The sequence below is a fragment of the Equus caballus genome, chromosome 16, assembly GCF_041296265.1.
Source record: "Equus caballus isolate H_3958 breed thoroughbred chromosome 16, TB-T2T, whole genome shotgun sequence".
In the NCBI taxonomy this organism is placed as follows: domain Eukaryota; kingdom Metazoa; phylum Chordata; class Mammalia; order Perissodactyla; family Equidae; genus Equus; species Equus caballus.
In genome coordinates this window covers 38,074,089-38,099,935 of record NC_091699.1, presented here as the reverse complement: position 1 = coordinate 38,099,935, position 25,847 = coordinate 38,074,089, and the positions used below count along the sequence as shown (strand labels likewise).

General features: G+C 37.6%; 1 protein-coding gene and 1 long non-coding RNA gene across 7 annotated transcripts in view; one reads left to right on the top strand and one right to left on the bottom strand.

Annotated features, from left to right (window-relative positions):
- The window catches only part of PTPRG (protein tyrosine phosphatase receptor type G), a 675,839-nt gene extending 670,967 nt beyond the window's left edge, over positions 1-4,872 (top strand). For all 6 annotated transcript variants that reach the window (XM_023621202.2, XM_070238719.1, XM_023621201.2 and 3 more), the window contains one exon: positions 381-4,872. In XM_023621202.2, the coding sequence (XP_023476970.1) occupies positions 381-527 (147 nt within the window). In that variant the 3' untranslated portion in view covers positions 528-4,872. The remainder of the gene's footprint in view (positions 1-380) is intronic.
- LOC138918220 (uncharacterized) overlaps positions 4,455-25,847 on the bottom strand; it is a 26,589-nt gene continuing 5,196 nt past the window's right edge. Inside the window, exons 2-3 of the long non-coding RNA XR_011427263.1 lie at positions 13,594-13,642; positions 4,455-5,300 (exon numbers count right to left, since the gene is read on the bottom strand). This is a non-coding gene — a long non-coding RNA (uncharacterized lncRNA). The remainder of the gene's footprint in view (positions 5,301-13,593; positions 13,643-25,847) is intronic.

Below are 25,847 nucleotides of genomic sequence, written 5' to 3'. Positions count from 1 at the left end.
AACATCCTGTAATGCACAAGACAGCCCTCCACAACAAAGAATTATCTAGCCCAAAATGTCAGTAGTGCTGAAACTGAGGAACTCTGCTTTCTAGAGTATACTATTCTCTGTTTTAAGATATGGATATTCTGTTATCTTAATGCACTGTCAATAGTGACAATTAGTTCCAAGCTAACAGAGATCAAAAGGATATGAAGAAGGTGTAGATCTTGATTATAAAGGATTCAAGTTATTTTTTAAAAAGTATCTTAGAAAGCATAAATGGATATTCCTGCGTCTCTAGTATGTTTTTCACCATTACATTTTTAATTGCTATTTCCACCTCAGGTGAAATGCCAGTGCTGTTCTTTGGCTCAAACTGTCTTCCTCTTGTTTTTCAGGAACAATACCAGTTTGTCTATAAAGCAATGCTCAGCTTGGTCAGCACTAAAGAAAATGGAAATGGTCCCATGACAGTGGACAAAAATGGTGCTGTTCTAATCGCAGATGAATCAGACCCTGCCGAGAGTATGGAATCTCTAGTGTGATTGGAATCCTGAAAGGGCACTTAATTTGTAAAACTTCTGAAGACTGAGAACTTTTTTGAGGCCTTTTTTGCCAGACTCTAGGTTATACAATAACCCAGTTACTTTTTTACACTGATAAAAGTTTTGATATTTATTTTTTGCCATTTTATGTCTTAATGGTATCCTACTGAGCATTTGCACCTCTGTTCATTTTACACAGTGAAACGCAATTTTACCTAGTTTGCACTATATGATCAGTGTTACTGCCTATAATCTAATACTAAAGCAAACCCCGATGTGACATTCCATGACAACATACATGCTACTTTTTAGTTCAGTACAGTGAAGGTCTTTGTTATGACAGTGAATCTTGATTTTTTAATTATTATTATTGCTAAAGCAGTTGCATTCTACTAGCAGGCAATGCTATACTTTTCCTCAGTCCTCCTATTTTTTTTAGGCACTGTTCAATACTGTATGCCTTCTATATTTTAATGGAGTGGATGAGCATTGTTTTCTTTTAAAGAATAGCAGATTATTGGGAGCTATTAAGAAGGTCTATCAACTTCATGGCCTTGAAACAGTTCGATTTATGATGGTGAAGATATCCACTACGAAATTAGAAGGCTTAAGAGTTGCTTCATGTGAACATCACTTATTAGTTACAAAGTTATATTCATAGCTTAAAAAAATGCCCAATTGTGTCAAAATAAAGGATATCTCTGTATTACAGTTTTCACAGTAGCTATGTGGATGGTGTGTGTTATTTCCATTTTGACTCTCGAAAATAGCTACACCCTAAAATCAGGGCTATCTTTTACAATAGAGAGATGGCAATATTTTACACAACTCAGTTATGAAACCCTTTAGTGACTCTCCATTAGTGCTTCTTGGTTTATAATGCCATACCTCACGGCAGGTGGAATAATGAAAATTTTTGCAGGTGTGTAATTTTGAAGCTAGTCCTCTAAAATATCCCTATTACTCGTATAGCAGTCTAATAAAAACTACCTATATAGTTAACATTCTTTTCTTTCCTTTTTTGCCAAATGTTTCATGATAAATCTCATAATTACATACATTCTTCTACTTAGGATTAAATTGAAAATACTGTATTAGCAAAAGTCTTGGGCCCATCTAGACTCCCACACATGGATAAATCTGATTTGGAGAGAGAAAATTAGAATCTTGAATAAAAGACAATATTGACATTTTCAAATAGTTTTAAAAGAGAGAGATGGCTTTGTATGCTTTTGTGTAGTTTAGCCTCAAGAACCAGATACACTTCAGTAAAAGAGGCTGATAATCATTACTCAGAGCCCAAGGAAGTTATTTGGTCTAGCCTCCAGAGCCATATTCACCCTACAGTACATAATGGGAAAATTAGAATCATTAATAAGAAATTTCAGTTAGTTAGAAAAATAGGCTACTTACTGAGCTCTGCTTTGTCTATTGCGTATTTGCTTTTGAGCGACAACTTCTGTCCGAAGTGAAATCATCACCAGAACTGGGCCTGTTAGGAAGAAAAGGGTTTTGGTTACTTTTTATGCCAATAAATGTCAACAAAGAGCCCACACTGGCTACTATCATACTATCTGGGCAGGCGTTAAAACATTAATGACAATCAGCACTGAGATTGAGGTGGCTTTCTCTGAAGTTTGTCAGAGTGGTGCTGAAGGACTAAAGCTGATAAAGAGAGGCTACAGGCCAAATCCAGGAGTTCCAATGCACGGGCCAGGTCAATGGAGTTTTAATGAACTGCATAACTTGCCAGGGTTCACCTCATCTTTTCATCACATAGATTCAGCAACACAACAGTTTGCTGTTCACGAATTATGTAGGCTAGCCTTGAGAAAAGGTGTGCAAGTGAACAAAGTTTGCTAAATTTTATGTGCTAGATGATATAGACACCTTCACAGCCCTCTGCTCCCATCAGAGGTGACACAAAAAAAGCTCTACCTAACACTTAAGAAAAAAATCTTGAATGTAGGAACACTACAACTGCCAGAAGGCTGAGGAAAATCAGGAAGGGAAAGGTTTCAGATCGTGGCAAAAGCGAGATCATTTTAGTCAATTAAGTAGGTGTCTTTAGTCGTATAGAGTATTGATATGAGCTAACTCTTTGCAGTAGTTGACACAGTGGACTTGACTTTCAGAAGTAATGTTCCACTTGGGGTTCATGGTCCCTCAGTAATTTTTTCTTAATGAAAGTAAACATTGGTTAGAAGACACATAGCGAGTATTCTCTTCTATGCTGTTTACAGAGGGCTCAATTCATCAAAATGTATACCCTCCAACATAATTCTGTCACCATCTCTTACATGGGTATCAGAATCATAAAAGAGATAGCTAGTAAATAGAATAGAAACATTATAAGGATGATTTAGAAGTTCTCTGTGAGCAACTGTGTGTCTATAGGGGGCTTGAACCAAAGTTTACAAATCCTGACCCACTGAACTATGAGCAATTGCTGCTTGCCCATCTTGCCAAAGTGGTCCAAACACACTTCACTGAGGATAGGCATATCCAGCAGTTCCTCACCTTCACCAGAGAGTGTATCTTCACTATTCTTCATTTGTTATTGGCAAAAATATGCTTGCATCTTTCCAGAGGCAGAGAATTTCAAAGATGGTGTTTTCTTTGAGATGTAAGCACATTGCTTAACTACATAACAAGGTTATTATCGCTTGCACTCAGGGGGAAAGGAACTAGCTATTGCAAATTTATGTGTGCTATTTTATAAAAATAAAGTTTTCGGGTATATGGATTTAGCTCTAGGCAAACAGAATGCACACATCATACAAAACTGAATTGCAATGATCAGACCAAGTGGCCGTGCTGGACATTAGAGAAAAGATAACCTTATTGCCATCAGGAGAACTCTTTCTTACATCCCAAAGCCGCAATATCTTCTTTGTATAAAAAAGTTAACTTCTGAATTTCAAGAAGAATGAGGTTCACTGAATTGGTGTTCCTACTTTGTATGCCTTGCAGCTTTTAGAGTCTAGTTCAAGTTGAAGAGTCCAGCAAGGTCAGAAAAGGTTATGGTGTTCCAGGTCTGGCTGTTGGAGTTTTTAGCCCAGAGTGACATATTAAAATCAACAAATAACCTTAATTATTTTATAATGACACAGCACAACTGCCTTGTTATGAATTTTTTCTTAAATGCATATATACTGTATTTAAAAATTAAAATATAGATACCAATTTACCAAAGATACATATTACTAATTCTAAGCAAAAAAATAAGAAAAGGAAACCCAAACTCATCATAATTTAAGACATAATAATCAAAATATAGTTTAAGAATATAGCAGTATACTGGAAAATGCATTTTCGACTCCTATGTTCTAAAGTTTATGTTCAAATGGCGCCAGTGAATTTTTATATGAAGGGAAAATGCCTGCTTTTTTCCTTTTTTTTTAAACAGCTGTAATTTCACTTACCCCTTTGCGCTTTCCCTTAGTTGCTATTTAACATACAATATTGGCTTTACTTATCTCTAGGAAGAAGGCATGCTACCAATAGAAGGAATTGTAATAATGATATTTGGCCTCTACTTTGTCTTAGCTATTAAACTGTTTTTAGTATTTTTGTTAAATATTTGCAAAGGGAAGCATTTTCTACAGAGGATAATTAATTTCAAGAAAACTATCTTGAGTTTTAAGAAATAAACATCTCCAGAAAAGGAGACGGCCGATTTTATAAAATGTCGCAACTCTCCAACATTTGGGGTAGTGACTCCTTTTTTGTTAGGACATTTGAAACTAGCAAGCAGCCATTGTTTCTAAAACACTCAGCCTTCATGTTGATTCATGTTTCTTTCACTTCATTTTGAAATAGCTAAAATCATTAAAACTGTAAATATTTTGTTGCTTGGATAAGCATCTTCTGGGAACTTTGTATCTATGGTATATAATCATAGAATTTTATATTTTCATATAAAGCTAATTTTTTTCTAGTTTCAACTCCGTCATAGCTTTTTTTTCTTTTTTTTTGTGTGTGGTGGATATGTGAATTCAACTTTCTGTGTATTGAAGTAGCAAGAACCATCTTTGCATTCCAAAAGAATCCAACGTGTTATTTCTTTGAGGCAGTGATTGTGAAAGTTGGGTTTTCTTTTTTAATTCCATTGACCATTTGTGCAATAGGAATTAGACATAATTAGTCACTGAACACATTCGTTGCATTGACCCATTTGGAAAAAGTGGGTGTTTTTTTAATTTGTTCGGGGGGAGGGGTTTTGTAACCTGAAATTTTTCCCTTTTTTCTTCTGTTTAAAACTATATCAAATCATTCTATTATAGTGTTATTTAATATGTAAATTGTATTGCTATACATAAAATAAAGTATGGTTTTTGATGTATTCTTTAGTGCTGAGCATTTCTATGAAAATATCTATATACGATAAAATCAAGTTATTAGTCTCCCTTAACAGATCGCATTTATCCCCACTAACCCTTCATCTTAGTTTTCATGGTAGTAAAATGAATGTTAGGAGTCTCTTTACACAAGCAGAAAATGAAAAAGAAGTGTCTTTTCTTTTTTTTTTTTTTTTTAAAGATTTTTTTTTTATTTTTTCCTTTTTCTCCCCAAAGCCCCCCGGTACATAGTTGTGTATTCTTCTAGTTGTGGCATGTGGGACGCCGCCTCAGCGTGGTCCGATGAGCAGTGCCATGTCCGTGCCCAGGATTCGAACCAACGAAACACTGGGCCGCCTGCTGCGGAGTGCGCGAACTTAACCACTCGGCCACGGGGCCAGCCCCAAGAAGTGTCTTTTCTTAATTCTTCCTCCTTTAAAGAATAAATAATGACAAAGTTTTACCTACATGTTGAATCAAACTTTATTTGCTTTATGAATCTGCTACCAAATTATAAGCAGAATTACTGTTTTATGCAGTATATTAACTAGATTTGTAGCAACTTCTCCCCCTTAATATTTACTGTGTAGGATGAAGGATATATCCTGGCAAGACTTTTGGAGAATCTATGAAATATACATACAATCACCACAATTGTTTCTACTTAGAAGAAACTACTTCTTCTTCTTCTTCTTCTTCTTTTTTTTTTGCTGAGGAAGATTAGCCCTGAGCTAACATCTCATCTGTTGCCAATCTTCCTCTGTTTTTGCTTGAGGAAGATTAGCCCTCAGCTAACATCTGTGCCAATTGCCCTCTATTTTATATGTGGGTTGCTGTCACAGCATGGCTGATGAGTGGTGTAGGTCCACACCTAGGATCCGAACCCACAAACCCAGGCCTGCCGAAGCAGAGCGCACCAAGTTTAACCACTAGGCAACAGGGTCGGCCCCTAAAAGAAATTTTGACATTTCCAAATGGGTACACAGGTCCCAAACTTGGCAGCTTTGGTCCACCATTCTCTCTGAACTTTTAGTGACCTCATATCAGGTGCTCAACTCTTACTAACAGGGCCTCAATTTTGTCTTTTCATAGAGAGAAAGAGCTGATATTTCATTTTCCCTAACAGGGAATTTAAGAAATAATATACTAATCTTTTCCAGTGGTATCTGGAAGACAGACCAATTCCAGCACAAAAGAATGAATCTCTCTGATGATATAACCATAGTCTTCAAATTACACCCATGGGGACTCAATACTCTGTATAGTGGAGTACATCAGATGTCACAGATTTACGGCCTGCAGATTGTATCAGTCCACAGATATATTTTAGTTGGCCCACAATTTAAAAAATTTGTGTTAGTTACCAAAATCTTAAAAGTGAAAACTTTTACATTAAGATTCAGATCTCAAGCTCCTTTTTTGAAGAAGAAGATTAGCCCTGAGCTAACTGCTGCCAATCCTCCTCTTTTTGCTGAAGAAGACTGGCCCTGAGCTAACATCCATGCCTATCTTCCTTTACTCTATGTGTGGGATGCCTACCACAGTGTGGCGTGCCAAGTGGTGCCATGTCCGCACCTGGGAGCCGAATTGGCAAACCCCGGGCCGCCAAAGCGGAACGTGCACACTTAACTGCCGTACCAGTGGGCCGGCCCCCTCAAGCTCCTTTCAAATATGTGGGCAGTGTTACACCAGCCTCACATTCTCACATGGCAAGAACAAGCTGGGGAGGAGCAGCCATTGCCCCTTGTAGGTGACATATACTCTCCAGTTCACCAGTCTACAACTTTCCCATCACCTTATGTCTGCCCATCGTCAATCATTTAAATAACCTCCCTGGATCCTATGAACACTTGCATAAGAATTTTGAGACAATTTTCCATCTCAGGCTGGTAAACCAACAACCAAGAGCAGCAGAAGTATTTATACCAGTCTTCCATCGTTAAAATCCTAGGAAGCCAGCATGGGGCAAAGGGGGTCCCACATTCATAATTACTTCTAAGTTCACCCAAGATGGTTCCATGAAGCAGCAGTTACGACCGTTCAAAATAATTAACAAATCAATTCTCTACTCCATGGCTTTTACTGTCCAGGATATAACTCTAGACAAGGGAGCTTCATTTCTGCTGCCAAGAAGGGGGGCAAAGAAACAAAAGTACAAAATCTCTATTTTCCAAAACTCCATTTTCTTACAATTAATTTAGATTGTTAAGAACTTTAAGATTTAGAAACAAGTCACTGCTAACCGTGCCTGGATTCAGAGACAGGATTAAAGATATTGGCTTTATACTTCTGCCTGTGTTGGTGGAACAGCATAAAGGCACTAGAAGATAGGAACTTGAAGTTGAGAACTGATAAGATAAAATTGGTTTTTGTGATTACGAAGTTTGGCTGGGAAAATAATTAGACCAGCAGTTTATCTGAATCTAACAATTTTATATTATGTTGCTCAAAAATTGAAAAGGAGGAAATTAACTTTATCTGATTTGTGGTAATTTGAAATCATTCAACTTTTATAGTTACTGGCCTATAAACTAATTATCTTCCCTTCCCCACACTCTTCGGCAAAGTGTAAAGTCAGGCTTTGTGGCAATAGCCAATGGACCTTGCAAAGCTTAGGAGAACATTCTAAATTGTAGATATCTTTATCATTGTGTTAAAAGTCCTTTCATAAGGATTTGCTAAATGACTACCACAGGTCACATGTTAGTTTTATTCTGTACAGAATGTAAAGTTGTTGGCAGAAGCATTTCAAGTCAGAAGAGGCAAAGATTATAATTTAATATTAAAAATTAGTTCTTCAGTTTATTAAAAAAATATTTACTTGGCACTGTAGTAGAGGTGATTTAGGAAAGAGTTAAGACAATTGTGCACCAGCGTGAGCAAACAAGTAAAACCTGTAACCACTGACATTCCCTAGAGTACAGACTGTGCTCACAAAATTCTGTTTATTCTATATTAAATTTGTTACTGAAACTTAGAAAGCATTTTCCCATAAGAGAAAAAATGTTAAAGAATGACAACTATGGAGTCAAACAGCCAAGGTTTCCAGTCAATTCTGTCACTTCACTGGGCAAAATTGCCCAGTAACTTATTGGGTGATTTGGGGCAAGTTACCTCACTTCTCTAAGCGCCACTGTCCTCATCTGTAAATTTTGAGAAACGAATGTTTACCTCCTAGGACTGCTGTGAGGAGTGAATGAGATGATGCATACAAAGTTCTTGGGATAGTCAATTAATATTAGCTATTATAAGTATCCTATAATCTTGCTTAATTTTTTTAAATTGCTTAAGTAGACCTTTTGCCAATCATGAAACAAAAAGTTAACTACATTAGCTTGCCCAACTAAATAGTAATACTGAGAAATTTCTTTCACTGATGAGGAAGCTCACTATGTCAAATTAGATCCAAGGATGGTGGACGGGGATAAAGGTGGACAGTGATAGCAACCCATATATCCTACTGTCCAGAAACAAGAGTGGCAGAAGCAGGGAATGGACAAATATTTACAATGTCCCAAAGCTTGAATATTTCTCTCTAATGGTTTAAATTTCAGTGTATTCCAAGAAAGTTCATTTAAAAGAAAAAGTTGCCATAATTTCAGGAAAGTGAAACATAAGACTTCATAGTATTGGTGAATGTCAAACAAGTGCCTAACATTGCATAGTACTATGAAAAAGATGAATGTTGCTTCTATCACTAGCTATAGTGCCCTCTCAACTCCCAAACACTATAAACTAATATAAACAGTGATAATTCCCTTTTCCTCAGCTGATTTTTATCTTCTCTATCTCTCACTCCTTTCAATATATACCTGTCGTTATCAACCATCATCTTCCCTCACCCTAGACCTACCTGGCCTTTTTAGCTACTCACTATGGTACTGTAAAGAAGTGGCCACAAATTAGAGACATTTCCTGTGTCTGTAACAGATTCTTAAATTCTATAAAGGACATTATTTCAGAGTATACAACTATATAAATAAGATCATCTGTTTCTTCTGCTAAAGCTTTATTGATGTTGCAGGAAGAAATAATTCAAATAAATAAATTATGGTTATTATCTTAGAGCTCTTGGTGTTTTAACAATAAATTAAAATATATATTCCAATATTTAACATTTTCATGACTCATGAATCCTGTAAATGTTTCAAAATTGATCATTTAAAAAAATAATATGGGATGGGCTATAATAGGATACTAGGTATGAAAAAGATCATTTTTTATGGAAAGATGTACAATAATCATGTGAACTTAAACCGAACTTATTAATATTTGTCATTTATTAAGATGTCTTTTGTTAGGGCAAAATTCTCACATTGCTTAAGAATATATGAACTGGGCTTTGCATCAGAATATCCCAACAGGATTTTTTATATATAAGTTTTCACCATACCAATAAACAAATATTCTCTACTAGACAAAGCATTTCCTATTTGCCTCCTTGGTTGTATTTCTTAAATGCCTCATGTAGGTGCATGCATGTGAGCAGCCAGGCTGTATAGTTCCAAAACCATCCCTTGGCTTCTAAAAATTATCCAAGGCTGGGCCAGCCCAGTGGCATGGTGGTTAAGTTTGTGCACTCCGCTTTGGCAGCCCGGGGTTCTCAGGTTCATATCCCGGCATGGACCTACACACCACTCATCAAGCCATGTTGTGACAGTGTCCCATATACAAACTAGAGGAGGACTGGCACACATGTCAGTTCAGTGGCAATCTTCCTCAAGCAAAAAAAGGAAGACTGGCAACAGATGTTAGCTCAGGGCCAATCTTCTTCACCATAAAAAAAAAAATTATCCAAGGTTTTTAAAAAATGATAAAGGAGTTCCTTGCTATTCTCAAAAGGATTTGGGACTAAATATCCCCTCACATTCTGAACAGTACTGAGGAAAACATAAAATGGTGCAGCAGCTGACCCCACCCCCATCTCCCTCAAGAGTTCCCCTTTTGTTCAGAGTTCTAAAATTCTTCTGAGTTAGATTCATAGGTAAGCCATGTCTCTAGTGTACACCAGAGCAAGTGGACTATGGCCACTCAGTTGGCAGTAGCTGTAGCCTGTTGTTAGCAGCCCTATCATATTCTCTTCCTATTTATAAAACTCAAACGCAGTGAAAGGCATGGCTTTGTTTACTGCAAAAACAGTCCCAATAGAAATACAGACAGTCTCCAGAACTTCATGGTATACTAGACACCTTCACTGACAACTGGGTAAGGTGTTTACATAGGAACACTTAAATAAAGCACTTAGGGCTGCCCTATCCTAATAAGTCAGGCAAAAGTCAACTAAAATCTTACCAACTTCTCTGCATATGTAATTCAAAATCTTTACCTTCTCTTTGATATAACAGAAGTACCCTTGCTCCTAGGTAAGGCCAACCTTCCATCTTCCATGACTTGCAAGTGGCCCATGCCTTCTCGTCCTCTCAAGGATTTCATTTGTGCAATTAGCCCTCCTCTCACTTGAAATAGATACTTTCTCTATTGAATCTTTCATTTTGGTATACAAATATGCTCTATTATCACCAGCTTGGAAAAACCTTCTCTTGATGCCAAGACTCCTTTGACTACTATCTCATTTTGGTGTTTCCCTCTGACTATAAAATTTCTTAAGAGAATTGTCTACAGTCACAAAATCCAATCCTTTCTTCCAGTCCCCCAGCCTATGTAAGTTGGGGTTCCATCATCATCATCCCACAGCCCTTATCAAGTTCTCCAAATACTTTGTTCTCTACCTTCAACTCCGCTAATTTGTCAGGAATTGACCACGCCTCTTTCTTCATTTAAACTCAATAAATATTTACACAGCAACTACTATGTACCAGGAGGTGTTCTAAGTGCTATAGACAAATAAACTACTTAACAAAATAAAGTCCTTGACTTCATGGAACTTATGTTAGACAACAAATACATAAATAATAGTTAATATTACATTAGGTAAAAGGGCAAAAAAGGAAAATAAATCACAGAGGGAGATAGTAATGAGGGATGATTGATAAAATGGTCAGGCCTAGCTACTTAGCAAAAACACAAATAAAGTTTAGAAGTTGAAACATCTCTTTGTTTCTGTGACTCTCTTGTGATGTTTCTCTTACCTCATTGGTAAAGAAAGTTCTGAGAATGATCTGGGGTCTGAGAAATGTGGTTCTCTTAATTACTTCTGGAGAGTAAAATTACTCAGGGTTTGAAAGTAGGATTTTTCTCCTACCTCAATATCTGCTATTTCTCAAGTCTCCGTTGTTGGATTCACTTCACATCTTCAACCTCTAAATGTTGTTTATGCACCAGGCTTCTGTTAAAGTAGACCCCTTTTTCTCCATTTATAGCCTCTGTCCCCAGGTATTTCCACCCAGTCCCATGGAATTAAATACAGTCATGTACCGCATAACAATGTTTCGTCAATGAAGGACTGCACATACGACAGTGGTCCCATAAGATTAGTACCATATAGCCCAGGTGTGTAGCAGGCTATACCGTCTAGGTTTGTATAAGTACACTCTAGGATGTTCACACAACGACGAAATCGCCTAATGACACATTTCTCAACATATCCCCATCATTAAGCAGTGCATAACTGTATTTGTTATATGCCAGTAACTACCAATGTACGTCTCTAGTCCCAACCCATACCCTGAACTCCAGATTAATATCCAACTGATATTTAACATCTCCATTTGTACATTTAATAAGGATCCTAAACTTAACATGACAAAAGCACAATGCTGATTTTTCCCCTCACCTTCTCCAGTATTCTGCTATCTAAGTAAATAGCAGTAGCATCTACTCAGATAGTCAAGCTAAAAATCTAGTTATCTTGATTTCTCTTTATTTCCTGCCACTTAATAATAAGAAACAATCCAATGTTAAATATAGGCAAAATAGGTGAACAGATACTTCATCAAAGAAGATACAAAGATGGCAAGTGAACACATAAAAATATGTTTGATATTATTAGCCAATAAGTAAATGCAAAATACAACCACAATGTAATATACTTATTAGAATCAGCGAACTTGAAGATAGCCTAATAGATGTGACCTAAAATAAAATGCAAAGAGAAAAAGAGCAAATAAAAACACTACATAGAGATCTCGTCAAGATGGCATCATAAGGAGACTCTGAACTCATCTCCTCCCATGAACACAACCAGGTTACAACTATTTTTGGAAAAATTACCCCTGGTTGAAAACTGAAAAGTGGATAAAAAGAACCCCCACAACAAGGGTCAGTCCTGACTAAGGCAGAAGAGGCAGAAATTCCTGGTGGGGAGGAAAACAGCCACCTTTGAGAGAAGCGGAGCTTCTCAGCTGGCCAGCCAGGAGCCACCCTAAGGTACGCAGCCCTCCCTGGAGGAGTGAGGTCCAGAGTGGGGGCTGACACTGCTATAAGCATCCTTCAGACTCAGCCCAAGTGGGATGGGGGTCTTACCGTCTGGCTTTCCTGGCTATTAACTGCAGCAAGGATACCCCCAGAGAAGCTATCAGCCGAAAGCCGAAAAGACTCGGGTCTTAAAGAGCCCACGAACAAACTCACTCATTGCAGCAACGTAAAATCACCAGAGAGAAGGCTGACAATCCTTTGGTGAAACGAGACTCACCTGGTGGGCTCTGGGGGCATCTTGGTGAGAGGAGAGACCTCTCCGGAGACTGAGACTTTGGTGGGGGCCATTGTTCTGACCTGGTCCAGGCGTGCTGACACAGACCCCAGTGGGCGCCACTGAGGTTCATCCTTTGGCCTGTTAGCCCAGGGGTCTGCCACGCCCACTAGAGCACAGATTTAATCCAGTTAAGCCAGGGCAGGCAATCCGCCCTAGGGACTGGCCCCACCTAACAGCAAGCCCTCAGGCTACTTTTCAGCCTGCACTGACTGGGTGCCTTGATCCCCTACAGGCAGGCAAGGGTGTCTGCCTCTGTGGGGCAGGGCCTGTGTGAGGACCAGGTGAACTGTAGGGGGCAGTGGTGGAGAGGTGGGGGCATCTGCAGTGTGGCGTCGGGGTATGCTCCAGGGGGTTGAGAAGTGTGCACAGACCAGGACTGTGTTGATGGTGTGTGTGGTCCTATGAGGGGTGAGGCTTTTCAGCGGCAGAAGACCTGTGCTTCACAAATAGGCACAAAAAGGATCAGGCCCACCTTCCAAAGCCTGAATCAATTGAGTGCTCCTGTGCCTAGGGCCAGCCCCACTCAGCTGCATTCCTAACAGAACTGACAACAGCCTTGTAGGCCTGAGGCCTATAGCAACTGTAAGCCCCTGAGCCTAGCAACCAGCTACACTGGGTATCAACCCAATTAAGAGGAAAACTGCAATAAGAGCGTGCTGATAGACTGTGTAGCCAATGGTGCTGAGGTTCCCCAAAACGGATTTACAAACAGCTGGCCAGGGAAGGAAAGACTAGACTCCCTGGGTACCTGCAGTGGGATCAACCCTGCCACAGCAGAAGGACACAAGTAGCCCACAAAGGGGTCACTCCTGGATCTTCTGGACTGGTGACAAGTGGGAAGCACACTGCTGGGCCTCATAAGGCATCTCATACATAAGGCCACTTCTCCAAGATCAGGAGACATAGCCAACTCACCTAACACATAGAAATGATAACAGAGAAAGAGGCATAATGAGGAGACAAAGGAATACTTTCCAAGCAAGGGAACAGGACAAAACCTCAAAAAAGGACTAAATGAAACAGAAACAAGCAACCTATTCAACAAAGAGTTCAAACACAATATGAGGATACTCACAGATATTGGGAGAAGAATGGATGAACACAGTGAGCTCATCAGCAAAGAACTGGAAGATATAAAAAAAAAAAGAACAATCAGAAATGAAGAATACAATACTGGAAATGAAAACTTCACTAGAGGGACTCAATAGCAGAGTAGAGGATGCAGAAGAACGGATCAGCGAGCTAGATGAAAGACTAGAGGAAATCACCCAAGCAGAACAGAAAAATAAAAAAGAATTAGACAGAATGAGAACAGTCTAAGGGAACTCTGGGACAATATCAAGCATGCTAACATTCAGATTATAGATGTCCCAGAAGGAGAAGAGAGAGACAAAGGGGCAGAAAATTTATTCGAGGAAATACTAGATGAAAATTTTCCTAATCTGAGGAAGGAAACAGACATCCCAGTTCAAGAAGCACAGAGAGCTCCAAACAAGATAAGCCCAAAGAGGCCCACACCAAGGCATATTATAACTAAAATGTCCAAAATTAAAGATAAAGAGAGAATGCTAAAAGCAGCAAGAGAAAGGCCACAAATGACATACAAAGGGAAGCCCATCAGGCTATCAGCAGACTTCTCAACCTAGACCCTACAGGTGAGAAGAGAACGGCACAATGTATTTAAAGTGCTAAAAGGAAAAAACCTACAGCCAAGAATACTCTATCCATCAAGGCTGTCATTCAGAATGGAAGGAGAGATAAAGAGCTTCCCAGACAAGCAAAAATTAAAGGAGTTTATCACCAAGAAACCAGTTCTACAAGAAATGCTGAAGGGACTTATGTAAGTGGGAAAGCAATGACCACAATAGAGATTTAAAAAAAAATTATCAAAAAAACAACAAAAAAACAGGCAATAAAATCACTTGTAAGGTAAAAATATAGTAAAGGTAGCAGATCAACTACCTGTGAAGATAATATGAAGGTTAAAAGACAAATGTACTAAAATTACCTCTTTCAATGATAAGAGGGTAATGGATAGACACACACTAAACAAGAGACTATATATGATTTGAAAAACGTAAAATGTGGGAGGAGGGGAGTGAAAAAGTAGAACTTTTAGAAAGAGATCAAGCTAAAGAGTCTATCAACTCAATATAGACTGTTGTATACATAGAATATTAAATAGGATCCTTATGGTAATCACAAATCAGAAACCTATAATAAGTAAGCAAAAAAGTAAGACAAAAGAAATCAAACATATTACTAAAGGTAGCCATCAAACCAGAAGGGAAGACAGCAAGAGAAAAAGAAAGGAACAGAGAAGAACTACTAAAACACCCAGAAAAAAAAAGTAACGAAATGGAAATAAATACATATTTATTAATAGCTACTTTAAACATCAATGGACTAAATGCTCCAATCCAATGCCATAGGGTGGCCAACTGGATAAAAAAACAAGACCCATGTATATGCTGCATACAAGAGACACACTTCAGACCTAAAGACACCCACAAACTGAAAGTGAAAGGATAGAAAAAGATATTCCATGTAAATGGCAAAGAAAAGAAAGCAGGGGTAGCAATACTTATATCAGACAAGACAGACTTTAAAACAACAACTGTAACAAGAGACAAAGATGAGCACCACATAATGATAAAGGGAAGAATCCAACAAGAATATATAACACTTGTAAATATCTATGCACACAACATAGGAGCACTTACATATATACAGCAATTATTAACAGACATAAAAGGAGAAATAGACAGTTAACACGATAATAGTAGGGGACTTGAACACTCCACTTACACCAATAGATAGATCATCCAAACAGAAGATCAATAAGGAAACACTGGCCTTAAAGGACACATTAGACCAGATGGACTTAGTAGATATATACAGAACATTCCATCCAAAAACCAAAGAATACACATTCTTTTCAAATGCACATGGAACATTCTCCAGGATTGATCATATATTAGGCCACAAAACAAGTCTCAATAAATTTAAGAAGATCGAAACAATACCACGTGTCTTTTCTGACCACAAGGTATGAAACTAGAAATCAACTACAGGAAGAAGACCAGAAAAGCCACAAAAATGTGGGGCTGGCCTGGTGGCGCAGTGGTTAAGTGCACGTTTTGCTTCTTGGTGGCCCGGGGTTCACCGGTTCGGATCCCGGGTGCGGGCATGGCACCGCTTGGCATGCCATGCTGTGGGAGGCGTCCCTCATATAAAGTAGAGGAAGATGGGCACAGATGTTAGCTCAGGGCCATGCTTCCTCAGCAAAAAGAGGAGGACTGGCAGTAGTTAGCTCGGGGCTAATGTTCCTCAAAAAAGAAAAATGTGGAGATAAAACAAAATGCTACTGAACAGCGATTGGGTCAATGAAGAAATCAAAGGAGAAATCAAAAAATTCCTAGAGACAAACGAAAATGAAAATACAACATGCCAAAATCTGTGGGATACAGCCAAAGCAGTTCTAAGAGGGAAGTTTATAGTAATTCAGGCCTACCTCAACAAAGAAGAAAAATCCCAAATAGACAATCTAAAAGCACATCTAAAGGTACTGGAAAAAGAACAACAAACAAAGCCCAAAATCAACAGAAGGAAGGAAATAATAAAAATCAGAGCAGAGGGGCTGGCCCCGTGGCCGAGTGGTTAAGTTCGCGCGCTCCGCTGCAGGCGGCCCAGTGTTTCGTTGGTTCGAATCCTGGGCGCGGACATGGCACTGCTCATCAAACCACGATGAGGCAGCGTCCCACATGCCACAACTAGAAGGACCCACAACGAAGAATATACAACTATGTACCAGGGGGCTTTGGGGAGAAAAAGGAAAAAATAAAAAATCTTTAAAAAAAAAAAAAAATCAGAGCAGAAATAAATGAAATAGAGACTAAAAAAACAATAGAAAAAATTAATGAAACCAAGAGCTGGTTCTTTGAAAGATAAACAAAACTGACAAACCCTTAGCTAGACTCACCAAGGGAAAAAGAGAGAAGACTCAAATAAATAAAATCAGAAATGAAAGAGGATAGATTACAATGGACACCTCAGAAATACAAAAGATAATAAGAGAATACTATGAAAAGCTATACGGCAACAAATTGGATAATCTGGAAGAAATGGATAAATTCTTAGAGACATACAACCTTCCAAAACTGGACCAAGAAGAAGTAGAAAATTTGAATAGACCAATCACCAGTAAGGAGATCGAAACAGCAATGAAAAACCTCCCAAAAAATAAAAGTCCAGGACCAGATGGCTTCCCTGGTGAATTCTACCAAACACTGAAAGAAGACTTAATACCTATCCTTCTCAAACTCTTCCAAAAAATTGAAGAGGAGGGGAGGCTTCCTAACTCCTTCTACAAAGTCAACATTATCCTGATACTGAAACCAGACAAGGACAACAACAAAAAAGAAAATTACAGGCCAATATCACTGATGAACATCAATGCAAAAATCCTCAACAAAATACTAGCAAATTGAACACAACAATACGTTAAAAAGATCATACATCATGATCAAGTGGTTTCATTCCAGGGATGCAGGGATGGTTCAACATCTGAAAATCTATCAATGTGATATACCACATTAACAAAATGAAGAATAAAAATCACATGATCATCTCAATAGATACAGAGAAAACATTAAGATACCACATCCGTTTATGATAAAAACTCTAAATAAAATGGGTATAGAAGGAAAATACCTCAGCATAATAATGGCCATATATGACAAACCCACAGCAAATATCATTCTCAATGGAGAAAAACTGAAAGCTATCCCTCTAAGAACAGGAACCAGACAAGGATGCCCACTGTCACCACTTTTATTTAACATAGTATTGAAAGTCCCAGCCAGAGCAATCAGGCAAGAAAAGGAAATAAAAGGGATCCACATTGGAAAAGAAGAAGTGAAACTGTCACTCTTTGCAGATGACATGATTTTATATCTAGAAAACCCTAAAGATTCCACTAAAAAACTTTTAGAAACAATAAAGGAATACAGTCAAGTCACAGGATACAAAATCAATGTACAAAAATCAGTTATGTTTCTATACACTAACAACAAAGTAGCAGAAAGAGAAATTAAGAATACAATCCAATTTACAATTGCAACAAAAAGAATAAAATACCTAGGAAGAAACTTAACTAAAGAGGTGAAAGGTCTGTACACCAAAAACTATAAAACATTGTTGAAAGAAATCAAAGACGACACAAAGAAATGGAAAGATATTCCATGCTCTTGGAATGGAAGAATTAACATTGTTAAAATGTCCATACTTCCTAAAGCAATCTATAGATTCAACGCAATCCCTATCAAAGTTCCAACAACATTTTTTACAGAAATAGAACAAAGAATCCTAAAATTTATATGGAACAACAAAAGACCCCGAATAGCCAAAGGATTCCTGAGAAAAAACAACAAAGCTGGAGGTATCACACTCCCTGATTTCAAATATACTACAAAGCCATAGTAACCAAAACAGCACGGTACTGGCACAAAAACAGACACAGATCAATGGAACAGAATCACGAGCCCAGAAGTAAACCCACACATTTATGGACAGCTAATATTCAACAAGAGAGCCAAGAGTATACAATGGAGAAAGGAGAGTTTCTTCAATAAATGGTGTTGGGAAAACTGGACAGCCACATCCAAAAGGATGAAAGTAGACCATTCCCTTACACCATGCACAAAAATCAACTCAAAATGGATTAAAGACTTGAAGACCCGAAACCATGAAACTTCTAGAAGAAAACATAGCAGTACACTCTTTGACATCGGTCTTAGCAGCATATTTTCAAGTACCATGTCTGACCGGGTGAGGAAAATAAAAGAAAAAATGAACAAATGGGACTACATCAAACTAAAAAGCTTCTGCACAGCAAAGGAAACCATCAACAAAACGAAAGGACAACCTAACAATTGGGAGAAGATATTTGCAAACCATATATCAGATAAGGGGTTAAAATCCAAAATATACAAAGAACTCATACAGCTCAACAACAAAAAACCAACAATCCAATTAAAAAATGGGCAAAGGATCTGAACAGAAATTTCTCCAAAGAAGACACACAGATGGCCAACAGGCATATGAAAAGATGTTCAACATCATTAGCTATCAGGGAAATGCAAATCAAAACTACAATGAGGTATCACCTCACTTTGGTCAGAACGGCTATAATTAACAAGACAGGAAACAACAAATGTTGGAGATGTGGAGAGAAGGGAACCCTTGTACACTGCTGGTGGGAGTGCAAACTGGTGCAACCACAATGGAAAGCAGTATGGATTATCCTCAGAAAATTAAGAATCAATCTACCATATGATCCAGCTATCCCACTGCTGGGTATTTATCCAAAGAACTTGAGAATGCAAAGGCATAAAGATACTTGCACCCCTATGTTCCTTGCAGCATTATACACAACAGTCAAGACTTGGAAGCAACCTAGGTGCCCATGAAGGGATGAATGGATAAAGAAGATGTCGTATATATACACAATGGACTACTACTCAGCCATAAGAAATGATGAAATCTGGCCATTTGTGACAACATGGATGGACCTTGAGAGTATTATGCTGAGTGAAATAAGTCAGAGGGAGAAAGTCAAATACCATATGATCTCACTCATAAGTATACGATAAAAACAACAACAAACAAACACATAGCATTGGAGACTGGATTGGTGGTTACCATAGGGGAAGGGGGGAGGACAAAAGGGGTGCTTAGGCTCACATGTGAGGGGATGGACCTTAATTAGTTTTTGGATGATGAACATGATGTAATCTACACAGAATTCAAAATATATTATGATGTATATCTGAAAGCTATATAATGTTATAATCCAATGTTACCGCAATTAAAAAAAGAAAGAAAAAAAAACACTACAGAGAATCCAAGTGCTGTGGGCAATATCAAACAATTTAACACATATATAATTGGAATTCCAGAAGGAATTAAAAGATGGAGGCAGAAAAAATATTTGAGGAAACAATGGCCTAGATTTTCCAATATCAGTGATGCCAAACCACAGATCTAAATGGCTTAGAAAACACCAAGCAAGATGAATAATAGAAAAAAAAAAACCAGCGAGGGGTGGTTAAGTTTGCATGCTCTACTTCAGCGGCCCAGGGTTCACAGGTTTGGGTCCCAGGTGTGGACCTAGCACAGCTCGTCAAGCCACACTGTGGCAGCATCCCACAAAAAATAGAGGAAGATTGGCACAGATGTTAACTCAGTGACAATCTTCCTCAAGCAAAAAGAGGAAGATTGGCAAAAGATGTTAGCTCAGGGCCAATCTTCCTCACACACACACACAAAAAGTCACACCTAGGCATATAATATTCTAACTGCTGAAAACCAAAGTTAAAAAAGAAGATAGAGTGACATACCTAAAGTGTTGAAAGAAAAAACCTGTTGACCCAGAATTCTATATCCAGTAAATAGGTTATCTTCCAAAATGATCTATGAAAATGGGTAAAACATATTTTCTATTTAGAGCCATACTCTTACAAGCTATTTTTTTTAAAGGCATGCTTTTCTGCTTCTTTTTTTTTTTTTGGTGAGGGGGTGAGGAAGATTGGCCCTGAGCTAACAGCTGTTGCCAATCTTCCTTTTTTTTTTCTCCCCAAAACCCTAGCATGTTGCTGTATACGCTAGTCGTAGGTGCTTCTAGTTCTATGTGGGACTCCACCTCAGCATGGCTTGACAAGTGGTGCTAGGTCCGTGCCCAGGATTCAAACTGGCGAACCCTGGGCTGCCAAAGCGGAGTGTGTGAACTTAACTACTACACCACCAGGCCAGCCCCTTACAAGCTATTTTTGTTTTCAAAATGGAAGTCAACACTTAGTGAAGGTATGTTTTCCTGGTGATGTTCCACAGATATGACTGAATGACAGCCAAATTAGTGGTTGTTAATGTATTTGTTTAGGGAAAAGCTTAGGAGACTAGGACAATCCCTATGTAAAATTACTGAGTAAAAACTGAGCTAAAACTAGCAGAGGGAATGCTATCATATTACCATACTTATCTTTTGCCATTAAGATAAGATTATATTGCTTTGTGAAAGAGCCCAATAGACCATAGACAACTACACTCAGACTCACGTCCACATCATGTGGCAAGAGAAATAGAAATCAAAAAGGCAAGATTAAATCTGTTATTAGAGAATAACCAGTGTATCTTCCAAAAAAACACTTTGGCAGAGTCCAAAGAAATCAAAGTACACTGTTGAATTTGCATCATGTAAACTATGTATAAGCCACATGAGCTATGGAGCAAAGGGACAAAAGAGATTTTGCGTGTGTGTGTCAGGAAGATTGGCCCTGAACTAAGATCTGTTGCCAACCTTCCTCTTTTTGATTGAGGAGGACTGTCGCTGAGCTAACATCTTCCACTATTTTGACAATCTTCCACTATTTTGTATGTGGGATGCTGCCACAGCATGGCTTGATGAGCAGTGTGTAGGTCCATGCCCAGGATCTGAACCCACAAACCCTGGGCTGCCCAAGTGGAGCGCGTGAACTTAACCACTACGCCACTGGGCCAGCCCCTAAAAACATTTTTTAACTAACTTTAGATTATTTACTTATCATTGACTTTTAATACTTAATTTTTGTAAGTTTCAAAATGAAAAATGAATACTCAGTTCTTTTGAGTCTAAAAAGCATGGGAAAATGAGTTCACAAAGCCTAATAAAAAATGTAAAGCTAAGGATACTATTATAAGACTTATTGTCAAAAATTTACCTTTATTTGCATGTTAAATAAATGTATATATCTTTATTCACATGCTAAATAAGCATAGAATTTATCAGTCTTTTCAGCTCATGTTATTTCAGAGATGAGAGAAAATATGATCTTTGGAATGATATAAACTGGACATTCATAGAACAAACCAGAACTAAAATACACCAGAGTCTTGCTATCAAGGAAACTGAGTCCATGAGACAGAACCATGTTCTAAGTTAAACAATTTATAATAAGATTTTGGGGGGGGGGCGGTTTGTGAGGAAGATTGGCCCTGAGCTAACATCTAGGTCAATCTTTCTCTATTGTGTATGGGGGACGCTGCCACAGCATGGCTTGATGAGTGGTGTGTAGGTCTGCGCCCAGGATCCAAAACTGCAAACCCCAGGCTGCAAAGCAGGGCGCACAAACTTAACCACTATGCCACTGGGTCAGCCCTATAATAAGGTTTTTACCACACATAACAAGACTATGTGTGATACAGTCCAATAAAATAGATCTACTTTACCATTAATGCTGCTCAAAAATGAAAATCTTACATTTCACAGTGTCTATCAATTCTGAAACACTTTCATATGCATCATTTCATTTGGCCCTCACAAGTATCCTGTGAAGTAGAGAAAGAAGGTAATATTTTCCCTTTCTTGCCAATGATGAAACTGAGCTCTTAAGTAGGAAATTCAGAGCTAGAATCCATGTGTTCTAATTCATTGCCATTTCATCACAGTGCCTCCCTAGCAAACATGAGTACAAGGTTCCAGTGCGTTTCAGTTGTAAAGCACAAACTTCTTAGGTTTATTCACAGCATTAACTGGGTTAAAGTTTTTATCATGTCTCGGATAGGAAGAGAAGTTTACTACTTTTATATTTCTTTTTCTACACAAGCTATGTGTAAAGATGGTCTACTCTTAGTCAAGGTGGAAATTTTATATGGATATATTTATGTATATCAAAGTTGGCAAAGAAACAAATTTATATAAAATAAACTTTTTTCCACAGAGCTTCCCACCAAGTCACATAAGTACTCTCAACAGACTATATTCAAACTATCAATGAAAACAAAATGGTGATGTTAAGAGGAATTTGAAAGCATTCACAGCTGTCAGAAATTCATTTGAACCATAAAATTATATAGCTTTGGGAAATAAATATTATTTTGCATATGTGAAATAAATGAATGCTCCATTGTCGTACTCCTAAATCATCTTTTTCAGAAAACTTGATAAACAGATAAAAAGTTTAAGGAAAAAACAAAATTATAACAAAAACTACTCAAGAAAATCTTGATTTCAACAATGCTGACTTTATAATTTAACATATTTTCTATATTGTGTCTACCGTGAATTAGTTCTCTACTAAGAACTCATAAACACCAAGGATATACAAAACAAAGAAAATACTACATAACTAATTATTTAATCTTATTTCTCTGACTCCTAAGTTATATGACAGCAACTCACAGTATTATTATGAAACATCCTCAGGATTTTATTGTGACCTATAAATGCTAACATTACAGTGTAGATTCAGAAAGGATAACTTTCCAGCAGATTTTATATTATGATGGTAGTCCACACGCAAAACCACACCGTGAATGTTGTAAGTTATTTGTGTGAATGTAGTTCTGCAAAGCATGTTTAACATACCATTTTTTAATTTTATCATACAATCTGGAAAGTCAAATTTAAAAAACTGAAAAAAAGCTATTGGGGTCATGGGCTACGATGGGCAAATAAATCAAATGTACAGCACTGAAACACCTGAGTCACAACTTGGAGCATCTTCCTAACTTTGCCTCTGCAGCCCTTTCTACACTTGAGTTCTCTCTTCTCCACTCAGTACCACAGAGGCTACCTAGATCTTACTTATTTACTTATTTCAAATTCTGTTCTGCAGAATAGGACCAGGTGTTGCTCTAGGTATTAAGGAGAGAGCAGTCAGCAAGACAGACAAGGTTCCTGCCTCATGAAATTTATATTCTAGTGGGAGAGAAAGACAACAAGTAAGCAAATACATCAGATATATACATATATATATGTATATATATATGTATATGTATATACACATATGCAAATATATATCAGGTAGAGGTTCAGTACTATAAGAAATTAAAGTAAGGTAAGAGGACAGAAAATGATGGTGAAGGATTATTTTTGAGAAAGTGGGCAAGAAAGGACTCTCTCAGGGAGTGACATGTGAAGAACATATAAAGCTCTGTGGAAGACATTCCGGGCAGGGAGAACGCCAGTTGCAAAAGTTCTTGAGATGGGCCTGAGCTTGGTGTGGGGCAGCAAGATCAGAGCCAACAAGAGGGAACCCCGGGAAGAGATGAGTTCAGGGGGAAGAAGTGCCTGATCAAGCAGGGCTTGTAGACCATGTGAAGGAGCGTAGATTGTACTCTAAGGGCAAGAGAAATCCACCGCATGGTTTGAGAAGGGAAGTTACAAGTTCTGATTTATGTTTTGGAAACAATCACTCTGTAGAGAAGAAAAAAAATCTAATGAAGAGGCTATCATACATTTCTGTAGTAGTACTTGCATTTTGGAACCCAAAGTAGGTGGCACATGGTACCTATAAGCAAAGTACTCTAAAAATTTAACTTAAGGTTATTCTTTGAGAATGAAATTAGGAAAGATCAAAATGCAAAGGATGGGAGCAGATATCCGTAGATATTACTCAAGAGACTGATAGTGGATACGAAATTGAAGACTTTTAGAAAGACCTCGGAATCTAATTTAAGATAACCAAAGTGTAACTTCAAAGCAGTATGACTGGACTGAAACCATAACTAAAAGATCAAAATCAATCAATTTTATAATATAGGTTATAAACAAATAATGAGCTAAAAAAATGAGAGTGGTATACATTGAAGGTTGCACACCACCAGTCTGCTGGTATATTTTATTTTTGTGCTTTTATTTTTTTATTTGAATTGGTTGCTAATGCTGAAAAATCAGATTTCATGTGAAAATCCAAATTTCTGTCTTCACCTGAAAAATCAGAAGCTCTGTCAACTTATACGTGTTCACACAAGGCAATAATCTGTTAGAGATGAGCAGCAAGTACATTAATCATTATAAAATTCTAGCGGAAACTTTTTTAAAATAAATGGATAAGTTCTTTTACTTTAGTTTTTTAGTAACATGGGACTGTTTTTATATTGCTTAAAAAAAACAAGAAACAAAGCATTTACCCTGTTTCCAACTTAAATATATTCAACAAGCATTTATCAAGAACCAATCATGAACCAACACTTGTTACTAGGAATTTGGAGTCTAACGAAATAACTCCAAGGGCACAGGCACTCTCAAGAAATGTGATCATATTTCTTGAGAGTCTATTGAACATTTATTCTACCAACTCAAAAGGCAAATGCTAATTCCAGAATCTGAGGTATTCAAGGTCTAGCTTCCAGTGGGCTGCCCTGAAGCCCCACACTTGGCGGCTGAGTGGCACAACAACTTCACCCGTGCCTCCCTCAGTGCAAGGCCCCAAGGTTTTAGATCTCTATGGCCTGGGTGCTCAGATGCAGGCCCTGTGTCCTGGGCACCTGCTGCTGCTGCCTATGCCATAATCCACTGTTTGGAAATAGACTCAGGGCATAAATTGCTAAATACAAGAAATGAAAGTCAATCAAATAAGTCCTCTCAAAAGGATTTAGTTATTTCATAGAAAATTTGTAATAAAAAATTTTTTTAAAGCTATCACATCATTTCCTTTTCTAAGCCACCTGACAAATCAGATAAGACTAATTAGGTCTACTTTTCCTTCTATTTGCTAGATTCCATATCAACATACAGTAATCATAAACCAGAGATAACTGCACTCTACAAGTCTACAGAAAGATAATCTACTCAAAGAGCTGAGACCACGAGATTAGAAGAAATTATGATCTAACAAGCTTCTCCCTTCCCTTATAAACAATGTCAGAAACATAATTTTAGTACCACTAAAAGCAACAAGCTGACATTGTGAATTAAATACTTACATGTAAAAATATATTTTCAAATGCACAGAAAAATAAAGTAAAAGCGATTTCCAATGTACATGCATGGATACCTATGCCAGATTTTGGAGTGGACTTTTATGGAAAACATTTCTTCATGAAAATAGGCTTTGCTTATATCTAAAAATGTCAAGACATTAAATATGTAATGGAGTTCTCAATGGCATATGCTTAGAATTGATATTGGCAAATAATTGTATATAAAAAGAAAATACACTGAATTAAATGTTAGTAAAAATGACAAAATAAAATATAGGCAATATAAACCATTGCACAGGTATATGCCACACTACCAGCTGAAAAAAATCTTGCAATTACAGGCCTACACTATTTATTTCACTTGTGTGTAATTACATTTTATACATGTTTGTTTAGTAATATCAATCCAAGACATCATTTTGAGAATATAATTAACTGGCTGGTAGAACAGAATTTGTGTGTTTTTACTATTTTTGTATTTCTGTATTTCAGACAAGTTGGTTTTTGTTAGTTGTGTTTAACTGCCATCTAGAGTTAAAATGAATCCATTTCTTTTCTCCTCCACTACTCTTGTTCAAAATTTTAGGC